Source organism: Bicyclus anynana, chromosome 17 (assembly GCF_947172395.1).
Source record: "Bicyclus anynana chromosome 17, ilBicAnyn1.1, whole genome shotgun sequence".
NCBI classification, from domain to species: Eukaryota; Metazoa; Arthropoda; class Insecta; order Lepidoptera; family Nymphalidae; genus Bicyclus; species Bicyclus anynana.
In genome coordinates, this window is record NC_069099.1 from 14,865,055 (window position 1) to 14,890,833 (window position 25,779).

Sequence of the window (25,779 nt, forward strand, 5' to 3'; positions counted from 1 at the left end):
CTAGTGTAGTCTGGTCTGTATTGTGGGTTTTTCAGTAGTAGAATAGACTGTTCTGTCTTTAATGATTTTAAACTGTTCTGTCTTTGCCAAGCGTTCGTGAACATGATCAAGTCTGTCTCATTATTATGCGATATTAGGCAACGCGTTCAGTATATAAACTTCGTTTCAACTGGGTCATGGTCTATATGACCAAAGACGTAATAAAAAGTCCAGACACCGTCTCCTGTACTAAAAAGTGACGCACCCTAATTCTAACAGTTTACCATATAAGTACGTACAATGTATTTTTTTTTATTCTTTACAAATTAGCCCTTGACTACAATCTCACCTGATGGTAACTGATGATGCAATCTAAGATGGAAGCGGCCTAGCTTGGTAGGAGTAGAATGAAAATCCACACCCCTTTCGGTTTCTACACGACATCGTACGATGGCATTTGTTGGCGATATTTCTTTGCTAGTAGGGTGATTACTAGTCACGGCCATAGCCTCCCACCAGTAACACCTGGACAAAAATAAGAAACCCTCATTCGGCCCTGCCGGGGATCAAACCCAGGATCTCCGTTTTGTAAGTCCATCGCGCATACCACGGCACCACGGATGCCAACGACACAAATTATGAAGACTTCACACTTCATACTCACACATAGGTACATATACTCGCCGCCATGCCATTAAGGTGCTTCAGTTGTTTGACAGCAAAATACCGTCTGCCTATTTTATAAGTCTATGGGTATGAGTTTATTTTTAGAATACTTTACTCGATTTAAGGAACTGGCTGAATGGATTTGAGTTAGCTACTCACCATTATGATTTAACGTTATTATCATTATTTTAACGGCCCTCTTACAATGCCAGGTTCACCTTGTTAAAGGATAGGAGACGTAATATGAAGCTTATTCCCACCATGCTGTTCCGATGTGGGTTAATGCTTGGTGTTGTTTTGCCTATTTACGATTATTACCAATGATAATTTAATACTATAGATTGGTTACGTCCCTACAAAGTCACCGCAAAAAGTGATCCGAATTTAGCTACACCACAGAGCGCATCACATGGTTATTTAGGTATTATTTGTTTAAATAACGTTCGTTGTTACTAAAAGAAATTAAGTAAAATTTCCACATTTGTCCGCCTCAGTTTTGATGCGCTAGTGTCCCATCTTAAGTATAAAATATCATTAATTATTACAATGATTTTAATGATAATGATCGGGATAATCAGCTTAACGAAATGTAATAACTACCAACTAAATACTCTGTGATGTTAACTCTAAGCAAATGTTTCATAATGCACAATAATAACTGACTGACAGACTGTAATGTCAACTATATAATCTCACCCTTTAGAAACTATTGACAAGTGACAAGTCCACACGTGTGCACTCGATGTCCCTATGTGCTTCTATGCACTCACTCATGACCAAAATATCACCATGAACCAAAGTATCAATGGTATTATTATAAATCGATTCGATAAAGAATGATGGGAACATGTGCATTAAGTCGCACTCGCATGATACTTAACTACTTACTTAAAACTGCTAACTTATTGAAAAAAAAATATTGACATACATTACGTACAATGTAAGAAAAAATTGATAGTAAGTTGGAAGAAACCCGCAATGGATGTGTGTGAAATGATTGAATGTGGTATGCGAGCGATGCCGGCGTAAGCGCGTGGTGTGAATATAGTTCGTGGTAGTGTAGGACGGTGTGGCGTCTTTTCGCCCCGACCAATGAGTGAGCCGAAACGAACGGTCCGTGACACACGCGATTGCATACCGGCCGGCTGCGTTCGATTTCTAAAATTCGATTTTTAAAAATCCTACCATAACCAATATAGTTGTTTTTTTTTTGAAGACAGACTGTGAGTGTATTGAAAATCAAGTGTGATAAAAAAACTAAACAAATAAAGATAGTTAATTTATACTTTTTTATTTTTAACGTGAATTTCTCGAACTTTTTCCACGTGAGTACATTTTACTTTAATAAATTATGAGTGTTTGTGTTAGAAAATTGTTAAAGAAAATTAAGTTTCATTGAAAACGTTGAGAAAATGAAACAGATGTTAGACTTCTGCGCATGCGTTAACTGTCATTAATTAGATTGCACTCATTAAAAATATGGTTACGCACGGACTGTATTACCGATTATCGTTTTAATTAGGTACATATTTAAGTATGTAAATTAAGCCTTACACCAAAACTGTCCTTGGAATAATCTACGTAAGTTGAGGTACGTAGGTATCATACAAGTTCACAAAAATTTTAAAAATAACATTAATAATTCAAGTCTTATTTACATATTTTATCTGTTTGGTTTTCATTTCTAAACAAAAATGCATTTCGATTATTTTATCACAAAGCTACAAATTACAATTGTATTATAATTAAATAAATTAGCTCGCTGTTATTTAAATTAACATGAAATGAAAATTAAAACAAAAAAATGAAATAATGACGAACAAATTTCAAATTATAATCACCTTCAGATAATAGAAAGAAATCCTTTAAGGTACCCTAAAAAAGAAAATTTTAAAATCACTTCACAACTTGAAAAAAAAAGAGTTTTTGAAGTCGATTAAAGAATTTAAATTATTTTAATCAATCAATGTAATCTGTAATAATCAATTGTCATAGGTACCCATTTAATCCCGTATGTTATTTCTTTATTGAAAAAAACTGAACGAACATAATTATTTATTTTCGATTCTTTGAATAGTGATTTGCGATCTGTCCCGTAGAATTTATTTTTGATTCTTTGAATAGATTTACGATCTCTTCCATGGTGAATGAATTAAAATGAATGAAAAAATTCGCATACAAAAATCTTTGCACCTCTTTGTTCCCTTCGTTTGTTGTTCTAATACACGTTAAAATTCTTCTTTTAATGCCATTAAAATTGAAGGTCTATAGTCAACGTCTTGAACTTCTCCTTCCGACTGTCTTTACCTACCAGTCCAGTCTACTTCCATGTGTTTCGTAGTCATAGATAGCAACTTCCATCTTCCTACTCCTCTTTTAATCATCCCATCATTTATGGTTGCAGCAAACGGTAGCTATCATGTTGCTTAATATTTCTCAAAACTTTTGCTGATTGATGTTTTTAAATAGGTTTTCTGCATCGAGCTAGATCATGAGTGACACTTTGACGCTTATCCGAAACATTTTACACGTTGTTGTTGTCCGTGTAGGTGTTGTTATTATAGCTTGGCAACTTCGTTCGTAACACTCCCGATGGTCCGCGCGTGCCGGGGGGCGTGTAGCGATGAATGAAAAACCCACGATTGATGCACCTCACATCCCCGCACGCACGATTTCACACCCGCGCAGTCTTTCCCCCGTCGCCCGCATATCATGGGAGTGTCATCAACAAACTTGCCAGATTATAGTATAAAATATTGTTTAATGACAATAATTAAATGAGTAGTTTCTATGATGTCATAATCGCCACGCCGCAACTGCTGTCATTATTCGGTGCAAAAAGCCATGCTTCCTTACCATCATCATCATCAATAACCCATATTCAGCTCACTATTGAGCATGAGTCTCTTCTCAGAATGTGAAACGCTAATAGTCCACCACACTGTCCCAATTCGGATTGGCAGACTTCACACACGCAGACAATTAAGAAATTTCTCAGGTATGCAGGTGTCCCACGATGTTTTCCTTCACCGTTTGAGACAATATCCCAACCGTTATACGTTAGAATTATCACCCCTCGTTTTGTGGGGTTAATAACAGAAAACACTTCAGTAAAATATGACAGTTTCCATTCCAAACAGTCCATCGTTCCATCCCATTCAATCACTCGCTCCGTGGGTTCGACAGTCTCCATTCCATACAGTCCATCGTTCCATTCATTCAATCACTCGCTCCGTGGGTTCGACAACCGCATACCTACGGAAATAACCCGAAAGCGCGCTCAATTGTTAGTTAACAATGCACCGTTCGCAAACTTGGGACTACAATGGCATTAAATACTCTGTCGTGTTATCTGACGGCCATTGTTTAGTTAAGTTTTTAAACTATAGCCCTGTGTCTTCATATTATTATCAGTGGCGTGCACTTCATAGATGCAAAATGCCTACCCTAAGGACTCAATACAAACCTATATTGGACCAAAGAATATATTGTTGGACAAGGAATCTCCCAACTTTAACGTATAGTGCGTACTGCATACCTTCTTTTAAAACCACGCCATTCATATTATAGTATACTACCAGATGTCCAATTCCACCCACTTTGTTCCCGTGAGAATATGGGGTTTAAATATAGCCTATGCCACTCAAAAATAACGTGGTTATCCATTGGTAAAAGAATATCTATTCTAAATCGGTTGGTTAATCCAGAAGATTGCCCCTCACAGACTAAACGCATATTTCTTTCTTGCTTTTTCAAACAAACAAACAAACTCTTCAGCTTTCGCATTATAATATTAGTATAGATACTAATATTATAATGCGAAAGTTTGTGTGTGTGTATGTTTTTTCCTCCTTTACGCTGCGGCTACTAAAGCTATTTGGCTGAAATTAGGAATGGTAATAGATTTAACTCTGGATTAAGATATAGGCTACTTTTCATTCCAGAAAAGGGGTTCCCGCGGGATTTGAAAACTATTCCACGTCGCAAACGTCCGCTAGTTAGTAAATAAAGACTAGCAGACATTTGCGTAGTCCTCGGGGAAAACCCTTAAATTAAAAAAAAAACATTCTTTCATGCAGTTTCCAACCTCTCATTCGCTCGGAAAACATAACCTGCCTTTGACAGTCGGTTAAAAAACTGCATTATCTGTTAAAAATACACAAGACAAGCATTTAGCATGTGGTTTATTATCTCCGCCAGCACATTGTTCTCGTGATTTATCAAGACTTGACAATTGTGATAATGAGCCAGACATGAGCATTGTACTTTTTCTAACATCCGACCTTTCTGATTATTCCGGCCACGGACACAATTTTATAGTGGCGTTCACATAATAGATGCAAAAATACACTGCCCTGAGGATTCATTCATCATCATCATCATTAACAACCCATATTCGGCTCACTGTTGAGCACGGGTTTCTTCTCAGAATGAGAGAATTGAAATGAGAATTAGAAAAATTCTCAGGTATGCACTAACACGACTAGCAGCGTGAACACCGTCACGCCGCTAGTCGTGTTAGTGATTTTGTGCAATAATGTTCTATGTTGTAATTATTAATAATGGTTTTGTTGTAATGATCGATAATGTTTTATAATAATAAAGAACATAATTAAAATATAATAAAGAACGCCTCTTGAACCGTTTTAAAATTAAATTTAACAGAGTTTCAAGAACTTAAATGCCAACCCACTCCATTCCACTTAAAAGCTACTTAATAACATTTATCATGATAAAATTGTATAACACTGAAGCCCATTCAATAATTAGAATAAAGAGCTTATTATAAAATTAATAAACGCTGGAGCGATGTTTATTAATACATAAATTATTGCTACAACTTTGTTTAAGCTCTAGATAAGAGTTCATTGCTTAAGTTTCCGTTGATAATTGATTTATTGATGATTCTGAATACAGAGCTTTCTTTAACAGCTTTCTAATTGCCAGCTATGTAAATTTATTTATTTGGATTTATATATTTAATAGACAAATTATAATGTACCTAATTTATTTAAGAGCAATTCTATTTAGTAACTTATTTAATAAATGAATACTGCTGGTTAAAATCTCAGGTTGACTTTTTCTCTCTGTTTGTGTAAGTGACGTAGTCTCTCTAATGAGACCTCAACGGCGTCACAGGAGGGTTAGGGTGAGCGCAGAAGCATGGCCTGATAGGGCCCGAAGGCAGAAGCAGAGTAGCTGAGCGAAACGACTCTCTAAGGGCGTCTTTTCTGAGACTCGGACCTTGGCTTAGAGGGCCGTTCGGGAAGGGTGTTTTGGCCTAAGTGTATCAGTCCGGGCGCTCCCAAAATCGTGATTTAAACGCCGACACTTAAAAAGCCGACGTCCGGGTGACGTTCGATATCGGGGTCCACATCTTCACCGGCGAAGACGCCATGTAGCTTGTGTTTTTGTTGCCTGGTAAGGATTGTCGTTCGTTATGTCATCGTCAGGATTGTATATGACATTTTTTGGGCGTCTAGATCTAGATCTAAAATAATGAGTGTTTGGAAGGTAGCAAGTTTTTATAGTCCTTCTCTTTACTTGGCCCCATGCTAGGACCACAGAAAAAGGGTCTGGCTATCAAAGGCACTTAATAAGACCTTTTCTGTGTTCGCTAGTCACTCAGACATTCTAAAGTAATACGCAGAAGTAACTTTATAATTCAAATCGCCTGCAATCTACGCGTGGAGTCGTGACCAATTGATTGTATTCATTTAGACCTGTGTGGCCAGTAACAGCTGTGTACATAACCTCTCACACATTTATGTGGCTGTTATAATTAGTTTGGCAATGAATATCATGTACAGGTTCATCCTTTACTGGTTGCGGAGGTCAGGTGGTACTTTTTGGCGTGTTTTACAGGGTATTTTTAGGATTTCATAGTCCACAAGGAACCTTATAGTTTCATCATGTTTTAATTTTTCTTTTATGCTATGACAAGTTAGCCCTTGACTGCTATCCCACTTGATGTTGCGATGTGTTGTGAAGTTACAATGAAAGCAGGCTTACTTAGTAGAGGTAAAAGTTTATTCTCCCCAAATTTCTGAGGCTTGTACGCAGCATCATACTGGAACGCTAAATCCGTTTAAAGGCTGGTGGTAACAAGCCTACCACCAGCTAGACCTGGACCAATTAAGAAAATCTATCATCCCCGCCGGGGATCGAACCCAGGGTGGCTAGTTAGCACCCTACCGCCAAAGACGTACCGCCAAGCGATTTAGCATTCCAGTTCGATGTCGTGTAGAAACCGAAAGGGGTGTGAATTTTCATCCTCTTCCTAACAAGTCAACCTTAAAGATCTTAGATAGCATCATCCCTTACCATCAGGTGTGATTGTAGTCAAGGGTTAACTTTTGCCATATCTTTTGAATATGACCAATATTCCCATTGTCCTCCAACTATTCGGGAAAGACTGTGCTAGGAGTGGGTACGACAATAGACTAACGGGGCGGGGATCGAATTAATCTCTGATGAATCTGACCGATCTTACCGGTGAGCTATTGAGGTCTGTAAAGATTAAAAATAAAGTTGATGCCAGTAGCGTCAGCGTGATGTACAGCAGTAGATATACGTCGCGACAGACAGACGCCAAAGTTTTGAAAACAAAACAGTCAGTTTACCTGCCCGGTTTAACTACTCTGTGACCAATATAAATGAATATGCATTGTTTATTCCGATTGCATTGAATACCTAACCTATAGATGTTTAAAGTTTGGCGCACACGAGCCACATTCTACTATTCGCGGCTAGACATAGTTCTCATTCGTAAAATACTTTGATTTTCAAAGTGAGAAAACACTGAAGTGAGAAATCATTGAACTCCTTGACTCACTCACACCTCACACACTTATTAATTAGATTCAATTAATTAAAGCAATTATTTTAAGTTATCACTTCTATCGAGCGTCCCGAGATGCACATGTTTTTTGTTTTCATCGGTCCAGAAGTTTCGAAACCTATTTGATACAAAAAACAAAACAATTAAAATATTTTTAACACACAAGTAGTAAAATAAACAAACCGAATATACAAAAATCTGGTCGTGGACACGTGATTCGTAAAAAAGGTATCCACCTCAGCACGATGCCACGCTGTGGCGTTGGTTTATAATAGCAGATTACAGAATTACAGATTTTTTTTCAGAGGTATTTTTATCTTGTTCTTGCCCCATAGTCTCTCGATCGATGATGACGAAGCAAGATTTCGTGCAAACAAAATGCAGTTAGTGGATATCAGAGACATTTATTGTATGGGGCCCTACAATAATCATCACGTTGTATTTATGATGCTAGTTTACTTCTTCTTATGTTAGACTAGCGGGCGACCGCGACTTTTTCCACCCTTAAACCTCCTTATTCTGGCCCTCTCGCATAATCTGTTCTTAGCGGACTTCTACTAACTGTAAACTAACTACCTCCCTGCCAAATTTCATCTGTATACGTCAAGCGATTTTCGAGATTACGTAATGAGAACCTTTCGCCCGAACTTTTGCTTTTTTATATTTATAGCTTGGCAAATTCGTTCGTGACACTCCCGATGGTCCGCGCGGGCCGGAAGTTGGTGCCCCGTCGCCTACATATCATGGGAGTGTCATCAAGGAACTTGCCAAAATATAGATTAGATTCTACTCACGCGCAATGGCCCTTCGAGCCCTGGCATTTTTCGATACCTGTCACCCTATATACCACTGTACACAATAGTGTACACTGCGCTTAGACCGGTCTGTCCGGCCCGTCTGCGCCTTATCTAACACGGTGGGTTTATCACGCGGCGGCGATTAGCTATGCGACCCACATTCACGGAGCGAAATGTTTATAGCTACTTGTTTACGATATCGGATTTATACAGCGATATCTTCGATCACTTATCCGTTATTCATAAATCAACAATACTATTTTGCAGTTTTTTGGAATTTATACTTCAAAGGAATTAAATTAAAACCCGTAGTTTGTCAATGGTCTTTAAATGGTGATGTAGTAAAAACATGGTTAGCGGTAAACCAACTGGTTGACTGTTCTATTGTAATGCGATAGCACAACGTTGGTAAAATTAATCTATCATCATCATCATCATTAACAACCCATGTTCGGCTCACTGTTGAGCACGAATCTCCTCTCAGAATGAAAGAAGTTAAGCCTTAGTCCACCACGCTGGCCCAATGCGACCCTACGCGAGTGAAACTTCCTAGTCGGGTTTTCCTTCCTGACGCTATAACTCCAGAACGCACGAACCGATTTCCACGGTGTTGCATTCGTTGGAAAGGCTCCACGTGGTTTATAGCAAAGAAAATTCAGGAAACGTAGGGTAGGGGTAGGGTGGGGTAGGGTAGGGTAAGGTAGTTGAAAGTTTACATCGAGTTTCACGCGGACGAAGTCGCGGGCGTCCGCTAGTCTACTATATATAATAAGTCAGGTTTTCCTTCCTGACGCTATAACTCCAGAACGCACGAACCGATTTCCACGGTTTTGCTTTCATTGTAAAGGTCTCGGGCACCGTGAGGTTTATAGCAAAGAAAATTCAGGAAAAATTACAACGTAGTATACGACGTCGCGGGCGTCCGCTAGTAGTTTATAATAATCCAATACCTATTCACAATCCTTATCAATGTTAACCGAATATAAACAGTCATTATTTGTGCGTCACACGAACATGTTTGCTTAGCGAATGGTCCACAAACTATTGGTACGTGTATGCTAATTGCACGAGCAAACACTGAAACCATGTTATAACTTCCTGACATACAAATTAATTTCAACATTATGTTAATATAACAAATGTATAATCAAGTTAGGAGCCGTGATAGCCCAGTGGATATGACCTCTGCCTCCGATTCCGGAGGGTGTGGGTTCGCATCCGGTCCGGGGCATGCACCTCTAACTTTTCGATTGTGTGCATTTTAAGAAATTAAATATCACGTGTCTCAAACGGTGAAGGAAAACATCGTGAGGAAACCTGCATACCAGAGAATTTTCTTAATTCTCTGCGTGTGTGAAGTCTGCCAATCCGCATTGGGCCAGCGTGGTAGACTATAGACCTAGCGCCTCTCATTCTGAGAGGAGACTCGAGCTCAGCAGTGAGCCAAATATGGGTTGATAACGTATATGATTAATCTCAACATGAGATTGTATGTGGTTAATCTCATGTTGAGATTAACCATATACACAGGAGATAATTTAGAGCGTGTGCGAAAGCACAGGTGCACTCTCTATTTCCCCACTCTCATCGTTCGATGGGAGACCGACACGAACGGTGAGAGATTAGGCTTTACGTGCTCTGCGAGGCACGGGGGTATACTAACACCGCAAACTTCCCAACTCCTGGCTGCTATAAGATTTTTCTTGTAATAAAAATCTCTATAACGTATTTTTTGTTGGCCTGATCAGAGATTCGAACTCTGTACCTCAATGTCCGTAGCCGAACCAGCTTTCCACAGGACCTATGAACAGTGGCGTGCACTTCATAGATGCTAAAATGCACTGCCTACTCTAAGGACTCAATACAAACCTATATTGGACCACCGAATAGATAGTTAGTTAAACAAGGTATTTTTAAATTTTTACTTATAGTGCATACCCTAGTTGAAAACCTTATGCACGCCATTAAACAATTATTAAACATTAAGTAGCCATACGTCATCTAACGCGTATCTAATGTACACACATCTATCAATCATGTCCATCTGACGATTTGATGTTATCTATTAAATACGACAAATTATCTCTTACGTAAAGATAAACACATCAGCGATTAGACACAGACGTGAGACACGTGTATCTTGCAAATTACGCCTAAAGATTAACTTACGTGTTGTACAACTGTTTTGTGTTTTATTTCTGTAATCTTATCTTGATTATCTACATTATGAAACTAGCGGACGCCCACGACTTCGCCCACCCTTAAACCTCCTTAATCCGGCCCTCTCACAAAATCCGTTGTTAGTGGATGTCTACTACCTATGAACTACATCCCTGGCAAATTTTAACTTTTCGAAATATCTTGATGAATGATCTTTCGCATTTATATTAAGATATCCATCGAAATTTGGAACAGAGCGTGTTGCTAGTGATCTATCTGTTATGAATCAGAGACTTGATCGGACCTCTCACAGTCATTTAGCGGGCGATGGAGCGAGCTAAACAAACTTCGAAGAGCTGATGGACGTTGGAGTCAATCGTGTAATAGGGAAACGCTGGATGCATGCGGCTCCAAATGATGAGAGCTCTTGCAAGAGGCCTATGTACCTACATATGGTGATGATGATGATTGTCATGATTCATCATCACTATCTGCCGACTTTCAAACATCACGATCCTGGGCCGCCTGCATCCAGCGAATCCCTGCGATTCGCTTTATGTCGTCAGTACATATTGTAGCGGGTTGACCAACACTGAGCTTTCTAGTACGGTAGAATAGATAGTATATCATCTATTAGGTAAGTTTTTAGGAAAACTTTCTAAAAGAAAAGAAAGGGCCTCTTGGATCAAAACCTAATAACTAAGGTTTTAATCCAAACTATTAGAGTAAATCTTTACAAGTAGATTTTTCTAGATAAAATACGAGATAAAGATCACAGTGGAAATTGCATTTTCTACAGAGCCGTCGGATGTAGCAATTAAGATTAAAGGGTTAACTAGTGTCTTAATTAGTGCGGTTAACTGTTCAATTGACCTTTCACGTGGAACGTGGGCGGGTTAACGAGAACAGAGCTAATCGATGGCTATTTTTAATTGTAACTAAAATAAATAATGTACTACTTCTTTTATCTAATAAATTTTCAGGAAAATTGTTGATGTTACTCGCTCGTGCCTCGGAAAGCACTTTAAGCCGTCTGTCCCGGTCATTATGGTGGGAGGCTTCGGCCGTGGCTAGTTACTATATCGGCAAAGACATACCGCCAAGCGTTTAAGTGTTCCGGTAGGTACGTGATTCAATTTCACGAATTGAAAGGGGTGTGATTTTCATCCTCCTCCTAACAAGTTAGCCAGCTTTCATCTTAAATCGCGTCATCACTTACCATCAGGTGAGATTGTAATCAAGGGCTAACTTGTAAAGAATAAAAAGAGGCTGATAATAAAAAAAATAATGATGAGATTAAATAATTCCAAATAAATGTCAAAGTTATGAGGTAACAAACATTAATACGCATCAAATTGTAAATCTCCTCCTTTTGTTAAAGTCGGTTAAGTAATAACCTGTTTTATGGCCATACTTTATTACCCACATCATGCCCACATCGATCATTCAAGGTAATACCTCAATAACAACGGTGTATCAACACATTCGACCGCATCGTATATAGCCATTGTGATGTACCATAGAGTTGAAAACCATAGAAGCGCAATTACCCCAAACAAATAAAAGCGAAAAGGTCGACGCAAACCAATTTAGGCTGGCGTTCAAACGTAGGCGTCCACTTATACACATCGTACGTATCGGACGAAAACGATTGTTTAAATTTGACGGTAGATAAAATCCGCGTGCGATCTGTATCATGCAGATCAGTGGACGCACTTCTATGACTTTTTATACAAAGTATATTAAACTCCATTCGATGCGATGCGTCCGTTGCGTACGATCCGGATCTGTGGACGCCTACCATAAATGGGAGCTACCCGAATTTCACCCAGACGTAGATTTCTTACTACGGGTTATATGCACCCGGCTAGCGTATATTCTTCCACGTCTTTAAACCAATCGGTTAGAGCTACTGCAGCCGATTTTGCATCATCATCATCATCATCATTATCAACCCATATTCGGCTCACTGCTGAGTACGAGTCTCCTCTCAGAACGAGAGGGGTTAGAGCAATAGTCCATCACAATGGTAAAATGCGGATTGGCAGACTTCACACACGCAGATAATTAAGAAAATTCTCTGGTATGCAGATTTCCTCACGATGTTTTTCCTTCACCGTTTGAGACACGTGATATTTAATTTCTTAAAATGCACACAACTGAAAAGTTGGAGGTGCATACCCCGGACCGGATTTGAACCCACACCCCCCGGAATCGGAGGCAGACGTCATAACTACTGGGTCGTCACTGCATTTGCGATTTTGCATAGAATAGCAAAATAAATCAATGTATGTACGAGTATTAATTGCTCATGCAACTTGAGTAAGCAAAATGTAATTTAATAATTATATCATTTATATATTTAAAATTCAGACTGTGTCGCTCGCTGACTGTTTGCAAAAGAAATTTAAAACCGCTTTAGGCGTGAAAACGTATCAAATACAGACACATCACTTATAATATTAGTTTAGGTTTCATACATTTCTTTTATACATCTTGTTTCTTGTGTTTGAATTTTCGTATTCGGTGATTGGATATCTATCCGTAACAAATCAATGCCCATAACCCAACCGCGAACATTCGACCACTGGTGACATATGTCACTCGATCACATTACAGCCCAAACAATCATCTACCACCAAGCTGGACCTACTCGTGTTACAACCTACTTATCTTGAAGTAACTAGTCGACCTACAGTCTAGTATCGAGTTTACATTACGAATTCAATGATAAAGATTCACAGAAGCAATCTGCTCAGATTTCTTCTGCTTTAAAGACATATTCTAGTTTAGAATTATAGTGAGATAAGATTGCCCAGTGGATATGACCTCTGCCTTCGATACGGAGTGCAAGCACCTCAAACTTTTCAGTTATGTGCATTTCAAGAAATTAAATATCACGTGTCTCAAACGATTAAGGTTAAACATCGTGAGATATCCTGCATACTTGAGTATTTTCTTAATTCTCTGCGTATGTGAAGTCTGCCAATCCGCATTGGGCCAGCGTGGTGGACTAAGGCCTAACCTCAGACTCGGTTAAGTTGGCTGGTGTGAGGCTTTGGCTGTGTGTGGATGAAAGAGGTGTGGATTTTCATACTCCTCCTAACAAGTTAGCCCGTCTTAGGTTGCATCATCACTTACCATCAGGTGAGATTGTAATCAAGGGCTAACTTGTAAAGAATAAAAAAAAAGTTTCTCTTTCACTTATGTGCACTTCTTACCTACCCCTACCCTACTCCTATCCTACCCCTGCCTTACCTCTTCCCTACCGCACCCGGTTCCGGTCATTATTGAAAATTAATCCGTTAAAATAGGATATAATAATATTATGTTGATGAAAATGACTTATTCTTCTACTATATAAAAATAAGTCGGGTTTCCCTTCCTGACGCTATAACTCCAGAACGCACGAACCGATTTCCACGGTTTTGCATTCGTTGGAAAGGTCTCAGGCTCCGTGAGGTTTATAGCAAAGAAAAATCAGGAAAAGGTAGTGCGCCGGGCGCGCCGCTCGTGCCGGGCGCGCCGGGCGCACCGGCTCCACCGCCGACGCCGCTCGCGCCTGCGTTACCGCCGAAGTCTCCAGAATAAGCACCGCCCATACTGTTGCGGCCGCTGACTCTGTCTACATGCTTCTCCGCGGCTTCTAAACCGAGAGCTAGCTCCACCGCCTTCTTATATGTTAAATTCTTCTCCATTAATAATCTGGCTTTAATCTCCGAATTTCGCAACCCAGTTAAAAACTGCTCACACAGGTTCTCTTCAAGATTTTGTCCAAAATTACAGTCGGTCGCCAAATGTTTCAAATTTTGTAAAAATTCGAGTATGGACTCCCCAACATTTTGTTTTCGTTGTCGAAATATTTCTCGCTCCACGTAAATTGAACGTTGAGGTTCCAGATGATTCTTCACGATTTTCACCAATTCGTCGAACGTCTTTTCCTCCGGTTTAGTCGGCGCGCACAAATCACACATTAAATTGTATGTACGATCACCCACTAACGTAATCAACGTGGCTACTTTGTGTGTACTTTGAATGTCATTAAGAAATATAAACTGTTCCACTCGACGAACATACAATGACCACTTCCCGGAATAAAGATCAAACGGTTCAATTTTACCGTAAGGCATTTTAATTAAGAACTTTAAGCACGCGTGATCTAAATAATTAAAAATCCCGACTCGACGACAGTGTAATGTACGTCAATGAAACACAGCGGTCGGATGCTAACTGATTTATTTACTCACCCTCACTTAGTAATAACCAAAGAATATAGTATGCCAGACATTACAACACTACAGTAGGGTAGGGTAGGGGTAGGGGGTAGGTTAGGGATAGGGTAGGGGTAGAGTTGGGTAGGGGTAGTTGAAAGTTTATATCGAGTTTAACGCGAACGAAGTCGCGGGCGTCCGCTAGTTTATTTATATAATCCAAGCTAAAAAATTTAATAGTATGTGCAACTTTTACTAAAGTGTTTTTCAGATAGCATGGATACGGTGACAGTCTGCAAATTTTCAAGAATGAAAAGAACTGTCACCCGCACCATCCTACATGAAACGAACGTAAGTAAATCAAACTGAGCTCAAAAATTCAATCCTTTTACAGATACCGCTAAAGGATGGAACAGAAGAAAGAAATCAATCTAGACTCCGTGCTCGAGAGTCTGGGACCGTACGGACGCTACAATCTATTCAATTTCGTCTTGCTACTGTTCCCAGTACTTTTGACCAGTTTCTTCGAATGCGGATTCATTTTTGAAGCCCAGGAACAGATATACAGGTACTGATGCTTTGTTGTTTGTTGTACAAAAGGATTTACTCGTTCATTGTTGACTTTGTTAGTATGGAATAAAACGAACCATCGCTAAGCGCTAAGACATATTCATCTTTCCATCAACGATATTTTATGTTACCTGCCAACAAATTGGCCGCAAAGTGTTCCGAATTTAAATACTCCACAGAGCGCATACATATATAATTTTGTGTTTATTTACTATTATCTATACTAATATTATAAAGCTGAAGAGTTTGTTTGCTTGAACGCGCTAATCTCAGGAACTACTGGTCCGATTTGAAAAAATATTTCACTGTTAGATAGCCCATTTATCGAGGAAGGCTATAGGTTATATTTTATTCCCGTATTCCTACGGGGACGGGAACCACGCGTGAAATCGCGCGGCGTCAGCTAGTACTAGTACCTATATTGTATTAGTACTTACTTATTATACTAGTATATAGTATTAGTAGAGCCGTGATAGCCCAGTGGATATGACCTCTGCCTCCGATTCGGAGGGTGTGGGTTCGAATACGGTCCGGGGCATGCACCTCCAACTCTTCAGTTGTGTGCATTTTAAGAAGTTAAATATCACGTGTTTCAAACGGTGAAAGAAAACATCGCGAGGAAACCTGCATACCAGAGAATTTTCTAAACTCTCTGCGTGTGTGAAGTCTGCCAATCCGTATAGGCCAGCGTGGTGGACTATTGGCCTAACTCCTCTCATTCTGAGAGAAGACTCGAGCCGAATATGGGTTGATAACGACGATAGTCATATTATTACATTGTGAACAATAGGTATTATTTGTTTAAATAACTTTAATTGTTTACTATACTGTTAGAAATTGGATCAAATAGACCATACGCTAACCATTTGACCATAGAGGTAGAGGAGATCAATATTGGACAGTAGTAATCGCTGTAATAAACGTAATCTCACGCGTAGCGCCGATAACACTATCAACATGAAGCCTATAAAGGTTATCTAGATGCATGTTCGGAAATCGATACGCAGATATCGTGCCTTAACTTACAGTAACGGCAACTATTACGTGGGACGTAGCTAGATACTACTTCAGGGGGATTGTTTGGCAAGGCTAATTGCTTTAGTAGTTCTGGGGTTAGATTTCTAACTTAAGTTAAATTAAGTATTCTGGACATCTTATCAATGAACATCGATTCGTACGAATCTTTAGATATAATTTAAATTAGTTATAAATTTATTATTATTTATTATAATTTAATTAGTTAATATAATAGCTTTTAGAGCCGTGATAGCCCAGTGGATATGACCTCTGCCTCCGATTGCGGAGGGTGTGGGTTCGAATCCGGTCCGGGGCATGCACCTCCAACTTTTCAGTTGTGTGCATTTTAAGGAATTGAATATCACGTGTCTCAATCGGTCGGGAATCCAGAGAATTTTCTTAATTCTGTGCGTGTGTGAAGACTGCCAATCCGCATTGGGCCAGCGTGGTGGACTACTGGCCTAACCCCTCTCATTCTGAGAAGACTCGAGCTCAGCAGTCAGCCGAATATGGGTTGATGACGTAATAGCTTTTGGCAGTTAATAAAGACAGGCACGTAGTTTTAATATTATTTTAAAATAAACTTGTTATTTTAGTTTTCTTTTTATTGAATCAGATCTCGTATAGTGGTAGACTTCGACCATAACTAGTTACCAACCTAATGGTGTATAATAATGAGATACCTCCAAGCGATTTCATGTTTCCATATGATATAACGTAGAAACAGTCGCTAAAGAATTTTTAACAACGATACAGTCTACGATAGCATCAGGCTAATTTGAGAAAATTTTATATTCTATTAAATGCTTAACTAATTTCTACGCTTGCTAGAACGCTTGCGAAGGCTTGATCACTTGGAGATTCGTCTTTCCTAGCTAACTCGTTGAATGATGCTGAACAAAATTAAGTTTTATTCATTGTGACATTTACTCACAACCCCCCTCTAGATACGACACAGAGCTGTTGTCTCAGAAGTTACAGATTTCATGATTATTAATACTGTAATATTGTAATCTATATTATGCTTATTGTATATTTGATATTCAGTATGCATTGCTTATTAGTAGTGCAAGAGCCTATGACTTTAAAGTGATTATGATTCAACTTATTCATTACTAACAGATACCCCATAGTTTCACTCGCGTAGCTCCCGTTGCCCAATACGGCGTTAAATATGCCTAGCTCATGACACTCGCAAATAAGGTGGCTAAAAGATTTTTTAAATAATTTCAGTGGTTTTAGTAATTACCCTGTAAAACCTCACAAACTTACAAACATACAAACTCTTTTGTAGCTTTATAATATTAGTATAGATTGACCAACGATATTTTCTATTTCGTTTATAGTGACGAGTCATATACCCGGTTGCAAGTAGACAAGCGCTTTAATAAATGTCTAACCTCTGTGTACTAATTCGATCGTGGACTCTTCGCATATTAATTAGCGAAATTTAATTGATGGCAAATATGCTTGCAAGCTGTAGATTACGCTTCATGATGCCTACTGATCTGCATAATTTGTCCACGTTGCATTTGGATTGTGAATCATTCAGATGCGATTTTCGGCTTATACCTAGTTTGCTATGAAAAGTCTATGTTAAATTGTTTTCAATAGATAACAAATGCATAAATCATTATCAGCAAATTTTAAACATCCGCACAAAGCTAGGGGGCTTACCACAACCTTATGTATTAATCCAGAGTAAATCCATTTCCATTCCAAATTTCAGCCAAATCGCTTCAGTAGCCGCAACGCAGAGAAACAAACATACAAACATACACACAACCTTTCGCCTTTATAGTATTAGTGTGTTATTTTAGCACTTTTGAATGTTATCAACTTTACAGAGCTTTCACAACATACTTCCAGAATAACCTTTCAAATGCTATATAAAACATGTAATAGATGATGTCTGTCCATCTTGTTTAAGGCGTAAGTAATGTTATCTCAATTAAAAAACGGTCGATTACGTCCAAAATCGCTATATGAAACAATCAACAAAATGTCGTTACAAAATGTCGAAATATTAGGTACTTGCTGACGCCGCGCGGTTTTACCCGCGTGGTTCCCGTTCCAATAGGAGTATGAGGATAATATATAGCCTATAGCCTTCCTCGATAAATGGGCTATCTACCACAGAAAGAATTTTTCAAATCGGACCAGTAGTTCCTGAGAATAGCGCGTTCAATCAATCAAACAAACAAACAAACAAACAAACTCTTCAGCTTTATTATATTAGTATAGATGGAATCGCTACGGATTTAAGTGCTTGTGGTAAGGCTTCCGGCCTTTCTCCTTATAAGGCTTATGAACCTGACATCCTGCTCCGATGTAAGCTTAGGGTGATAACGTTTGATATTGTGATGATCACAATCAGATATTAATGATAATGATCGGGACCGACGGCGTAACATGCTCCTGCATGAGGGCGACACGATACCATTAACTAAAACCGAGAATTTGTGTGAAAATTTCTTGGAAAGCTCAATATTTCATAGCCCGACACAGAACTGAATCTTCATAAGACTTCATAATTTACAGCCACGGACCTCGGGATTTGAAGCCAATGAAATATTTGTACTTTACAACTTGCCAGAATAGGACCCTAGTTGTATAGACCCTAGTTGCTAATACCTCTAACCAAGTGGTGCTTTTGCTTCATCAAAATATTTAGATTCAAGGTTGTGAACACATTCTGATAATTGTCAGACAAATAGTAACTTAATTCGCAAATCGGCCCTTAGAGTGATAGATGTTTCATCTGTTTCTACAACACTACTTTTTTCCGCAGATGCAAAGTCCACGGGTGCGAAGAAAGATTCAACGACACATCATGGCTGAAGTATGCAGTGCCCACAAACGCGGAGAAGAATCTCCCAGAATCCTGCGAGAGATATGCCCCTATAAACAACAGGACAATCGTTGAACAATGTCTGCCGGACGAATTCACCAACAAAACCATACCTTGCGACAGTTTCGTCTATGAAGAAGGACAGTCTTTGGTTAAAGAGGTAGGAAGCAAAAATGAGTAAGAGAGGAGAGTTTAATTTCCGCTGGTTTGGACATGACTAATATTTCCTTTTCCTGACCAAGTCACCAAAAATTCTATGTTACGTAGTAGGAACGCCAAAAGTTTTAACTGAGAGAGAGATGACGTTTCGAAAGTTGTGTTTAGTCTGCTTCAAATGAGCCAATTTGAATTGCCTTTCATCATTCTAATGTCATCATTCATTATCATCATCATTATCAACCCATATTCGGCTCACTGCTGAGCTCGAGTTTCCTCTCAGAATCCTCCATCCTAATGTACTGATGTGGATTTCATACTTGGATATGTGCCTGTGATTTAACCATACTTTTTAGGTTATGTGAATGAATGGATGTAAGCTCTATTATAGTAGTAATTGGGTCCTAATTACACAATGAGATTTCATGTAAATCCTGATTAGTTTCTCAAGTCAATATTTCCAATATTAATGAAAATCCGAAAGTTCTAGGAACTCATCAAACGTCGGTTGTTGCCGGCACTGTTGATTTTCTTGAAGCTTGCAGAACCAGCCTTGCCGAACCAGCCTAAACCGGTTGTAGCCTACAAATAACTTGAAGTTTCATAAGTACTTGTAAACTAAACCAAGCCTACTTGAAATAAACAAACTTGATTTGATAAGATTTAAATACAGAGGATTTCCACTCAGTTGGAAAGGAAAGCGAAATATTGGTCATGTTTAAAGTAAAAACAAGAAACCACTGCATACATTAATGTTTAAAAAGTGTTAAAATATACCTTACTAGCGTTCGTCTGTGTGGAATTCAGTTTTTCAGAAATACCGCGGAAACCATGAAATTTTCCGGGATGAAAGGAAGCCTATGTTTTAATCCAGAGTAAAAACTATTTCCATTCTAAATTTCAGACAAATCTCTTCAGCAGTTGTAGCGCAAATGAGGAACTGATTGTGTGATATTTTAGCACTTTTAAATATTATCAACTTTTCAGAGCTTTCACAACATACCAGAATAACCTAACAAATGCTGTATAAAACATGTTTTTATCTAGTTCAATCTAGGGTGCCAAGAATGGAAGCGCGCATTGGTAGGGACCGTGCATAACTCGGGAATGTTCGCAGCGATGCTTATGACTGGCGCGGTGTCAGACAGATATGGCAGAAGAGTGGCTGTTGGCATCGCCGCCACTGCCAGCTTCGTCTTTGGCATATCCAGAGCGTTCTCGCCGGATTACATCACGTATCTGGTGTTGCATTTCCTGGAAGCTGCGTTTGGTGGAGGTTTATATCCATCTGCGTATGTCTTTGGTGAGTATCTGTTTTTGTATTTAATATTTATCGTAATTAAAGGAGTCCTCTATTGGTTACTTTGCATTATGCTGCTACTAACAAAGGCTAGTAGCAAACTTCCATCTAAGACTACATCATCATTTACCATCAGGTGAGATTGTAGTCAAGGGCTAACTTGTAAACAATAAAAAAAAAGGTCATGATTGTTTTAGATCCGCGTAAAAGCCATTTCTCTTATTCTTACGTCCAATATCAAATTGCTTCAAGCCTACCCTAAGAATGTAGATTATAAAGTATATGTGGGCAAGTGAGTCCAAAATCGTTGTTGTTGTTAACAAAGACTAAACCTTCGAATTATTCGGAAAAGACAAAATTAAGAGTGGGTTCAATAATTAACGAGGATCGATCCAGAACCTCTCGATGGCGAGTTTTTTTTATTCTTTACAAGTAAGCCCTTGACTACAATCTCACCTGATGATAAGTGATGATGCAATCTGAGTTGGAAGCGGGCTAACTTGTTACTGGGAGGAGGATGAAAATCCACACTCCTTTCGGTTTTCTACACGATATTTTACGCTTGGCGCCTTGGCGGTACGTCTTTGTCGATAGGTAGCCACGGCCGAAGCCTCCCACCAGCCAGACTGGACCTATTAAGAAAACCTCAATCGGCCCAGCCGGGGATCAAACCCAGGACCTCCTACTTGTAAATCCACCGCGCATACTACTGCGCCACGGAAGCCGACGAGTCCGGTGTCTTTACTGTTAAGCCTAGCTAGCTAACTTATAAATTTCGAGTTTAATCAGTAACAAGCATCCAAGCATATTTCACATTTAAATCACAGTAATAGGGTTATGCTTTTCCTTTCACAAGTACTAATCATCTCTTTTGTTTCCAGCGGTAGAACTGGTCGGCTTGAAACAGCGGGTCATCGTCTCAGCGATGTGCAACATGACCTTCGTCGTTGGCGTCGTCCTCATCGCCGTCCTCGCTTGGTTCGTGGACAACTGGCGGACCTACATCCTCATCCTATACAGCCCAGCCATCATTGTTGGTATATACGTGTGGTTCATGAACGAAAGTGCAAGATGGCTGCTAAGCAAAGGCAGAAAGGACGAAGCTATATCCACACTGAAAAAGGCTGCCAAAATCAACAATTTAGATCCTCGGATGTTAGATTTAGATGCCTTGAGTGATCCACTGTTGAAACCAATAAACCAACCCGAGGATAAGAAATCTCAGTTCTCGAAAGCAATACGCTCGAGTATTATATGGAAGAGGTTGTTGATATGTTCGTTTCTATGGTTGACGTGCTCTCTAGTTTACTACGGAATGTCGATTAACTCAGTGTCGTTGAGTTCGAACAAGTATGTGAGTTTCATGTTGGTTGTGTTAGTGGAGATACCAGCGTATATCGTGGTGGTGATCGTGTTGGACAAATACGGTAGGAAGAGGACGATGATTGTGACTTACACTACATGTGCGCTTACCAGTTTGCTGTTCGCCTTTTTACCAAGATGTAAGTACATTAGGATTACATAAAATATCAATATTTCGTGAGGAAACCTGCATACCAGAGAGCTTTCTTAATGATCTGTGTGTGTGAAGTTTGCCAATCTAGTGGACATTTGACCAAACCCTTCTCATTCTGAGACTAGACTCAAGCTCAGCAGTGATTAATACGAGCCTAACTTATAAATATAATTATTAAAAGATTTAAATTAGAAACTTACTCCACCCATCTGTTTAATGGATGATAAGTATTTTATACAAATTTTAGCAATGGTATTGTGGGTAGGTGTTGCCCAAAAATTCCATCTGGAGCTGACTATCGATAAAGTTATAGTTTGCTCAGGATTTTTTTGACTTTTTACACACATTTCGTGATGGGCAAAAGTCGTTTCTAATTCAGATCTTCTACTTCTATATATCTTCTATAAGCTAAATCAAGTTTCACAATGTCATTGAGTTTCATACATGATTCGGAATTTAATTGATACGTAATTATGATTCATTAAAATATTGAAACAACGTTCCCAATAAATTACTCTGTCTACGCCTATTTCCTTGATCTTGCCAAAGACTTAAAACCATTATATCTTTCGAATTTAATTTGTTCTATATTAATATTTTAATACAAATGGTCTATGGGGAAAATAAGTAATAATTACCGAGTATTCTAGACTAAGTACAGATTGTACTCGCACATAGTGTATCCTGCAACCATGCTTTTTCTATGTTCGACAACCAAAAGTTTGACACCTTTGAAAATTTAGACAAATGCTACAAAGGCAATGCTGCTGCGATTCGTCTTTATATCTGCCGCCCTTACCTTACTACCTACTTTCGAGGAAGTCAAAGTAGATTAATAGTCTATCAAAGTACCGATTTAATAAGATTTTACAAGAATTTAATCAGTAGCAGTCTGGGCGTTCGAACTTTATCTTGTTTACATATTTTTTTTTAATGCAAGCGTTTTCATTCCACGTATTACTGCTACCTGTTGTGACACGATCTCGTTACGAATACTCGCCAATTTGATGACTACAATCTATTTTTAGAATAATACTGTAATTAGCTTGGTTCCGTACACATTTTTTAAGAAGATTTCTGTTAGAAATGGCTAAGAATTTCAATGATTTTGAAGCAATGTATTGAAGGTTGTGTAATAAGCAATTTATTCCTTTTCTACTAAGGAACGGAATATATTAAAGTAAGCTTTCTATGTATAATATACAGTGCTGTATAGAGGTCTATATCTAATGCCCCGTCATGTGTTGAATGAAATATATGACATGTATTTAATGCAATGCACTGTAAGAAAGAGGCCTTATAAAGTAACAAAAAAGCTGAACAAACTTCATCTCAAACACTATCTCAAACGATATTGAAGCGATGGCAGGTAGTTTTACTCTTCCGTTAAACTTTGTCTAAATGATGAGACGGTGGTTTTACTGAAGATTATTGACTCACGACCCTTTCTTTCTCCTGTCTGTAAAGGGAACCCCACTACAATATACTACTGATTTAAGAAAGCGTTGTGAACTTCTCATAACTTTACAATAATTGCCACAGGTTTTGGTAATTGGCATTGTTTTATTAGGCTGACTACGTTATCCCCGTCAGTCTAAAGTCTCCAAAATAGAACTTCAATGCTCGCTCACAGAGGAAACCCATAAAGACTCTTTCTGTTACATTTATCAAGCCATTAGACTTGACTCTGACAGAGCTTTTGCGCTTTCTCAAAGCGATATCACTGTGGTAAACCACATGCAAAAAATTAAAAATTGTTTTTATCGAACGGATCTTTGATTATTACGCTATCTTTGTCGGTTCAAAATCTCCAAATTAAAACTTCAATTCTCACTTACAGGGAACACCCTTAAAGAACCTTTCTGTTACTACATTCTTCTAGCCATTAGGCTTGACTCTGGCAGAGCTTCTGCGTTTACTCAAAGCCACATTGCTATGGTAATAGACAAAAAGTGAAAAAAATCGGTTGTGCTATATGGAACCAATGGTTTTTTATCAAACGGATCTCTGATTACTAGTGTATTGTGACTAAAGCGTCGTCTGACCCAGTTTTGTTCTTGTGAAATGATACTACACGTGTGTGATACATATCCGATCATTCTCAGACGGCATGGTTTTTATCTCTATTTTTAGTGACACCAAACCTGATAACATTATCTGAGGATTTTGATTTTACCATAATTTTATTTTTGTAATACTTTTATTAATGGTAACATTTGATATTAATTTCAATGCAAATATAGATCCCGTTTCCTTGAGAATCATCATCACCATCAACAGCTGATCATGGATGGTCGTCCACTGCTGGACATAGGCCTCTTGCATAGATATCCAAACACAACGGTCGTTAAAATTTACCATGTAGAATTTCGAGCGCAGAGTCCTCAACTATCTTGATGAGTACTGTATACCAACAAACAAATTAAAGATGAGGGTATAAATCGCTAGTCTTTTTAATAATAATAAACTTAATGTTAAATTAATTAACATAGCTTAGAACAATAATATATATATGATATGATAAATATATATATATGATATGGTTAATATATTTTTTATAACATTTTATAAACAAACATAATTTAAAATAAATAAGTTATGAAATAACATGTGTTTTCTACCTTCATTTCTAATTTCTTTGTTAGTAAACAGTACTCATCAAGAAAGGCAACCTAAAAATTTTCTTAACTATCTAGGTGTGTGAAGTCTGCCAATCCGCATTGGGCCAGCGTGGTGGACTATTAGCCTAACCTAACCCTTCGCATTCTGAGAGGAGACTCGTGCCGAATATGGGTTGCTAATGATGATGATAAATAACTATTATGATAAATTAGAATGTAACTGATAGATTAAGTTTCAGATTGTATTTTTATGGAGTCGCGTGAATGATCGATCGATTGATTGATTGAAATGATAAACTTAAATGAATTAATTATTATTTTTGCAGCGGATCTCTGGTCCATCCCCCTGTATCTGATCGGCAAATGGAGTGTCACACTGACGTACAGTTCGGTGTACATCTACGTGTCAGAGGTGTTCCCTACGAACATGCGTCAAACACTCATCAGCGTGTGTTCTACTGCCGGCAGGATAGGATCGCTGATCGCACCACTGACTCCGCTACTGGTAACATTCTTTACTGAACTAACATGATTAAGTGTCAGATTGTTCTATTTTTTGTAATTAGGTAAGTAAGTTAGCCCTTGACTACTATCTCATCTGATGGTAAGTGATTATGCAATCTAAGATGGAAGCGGGCTAACTTGTTAGGAGGAGCATGAGTGTCATCGCTCGCGAATGCTCAATCGCTTTGCGGTACGTCTAGGCACGGCTAAAGCCTCCCACCAGCCAGACCTGGACCAATTAAGAAAACCTCTATCGGCCCAGCCGGGGATCTAACCCAGGACCTCCTCTTGTATATTCACCGCGCTACGGAGGCCGCCTAATAAGCCGGCCGCAAAAATATAGGTACCTAAATAAGCGTTTTCAAAGTACTTTGTCCATCTAACATATGTTTTCTGTGTCTATAATATTATAAAGAGGAAATTTTTGTGGTATTTAATCTCTGGATCTACTGAACCAATTTTGAAAATTCTTTTACCACTAGAAAGCTACGTCATTTTTGAGTGTTATAGGCTATATTTTATCCCTGTATACTCACGGGGATGTAAACTACGCGAACAAATAAAACCGTGGGACGTGGCCTAGTGCAAGT

The 25,779-nt window shown here is 38.7% G+C and overlaps 1 protein-coding gene across 1 annotated transcript in view; it reads left to right on the forward strand.

The window, feature by feature from the left end:
* Nucleotides 1-1,716: 1,716 nt before the first annotated feature.
* The window catches only part of LOC112049435 (organic cation transporter protein), a 28,544-nt gene continuing 4,481 nt past the window's right edge, over nt 1,717-25,779 (forward strand). Inside the window, exons 1-6 of the mRNA XM_024087310.2 lie at nt 1,717-1,970; nt 15,049-15,222; nt 19,033-19,252; nt 20,296-20,551; nt 21,430-22,050; nt 25,012-25,190. Coding sequence (XP_023943078.1) covers nt 15,062-15,222; nt 19,033-19,252; nt 20,296-20,551; nt 21,430-22,050; nt 25,012-25,190 — 1,437 coding nt within the window. The 5' untranslated portion in view covers nt 1,717-1,970; nt 15,049-15,061. The remainder of the gene's footprint in view (nt 1,971-15,048; nt 15,223-19,032; nt 19,253-20,295; nt 20,552-21,429; nt 22,051-25,011; nt 25,191-25,779) is intronic.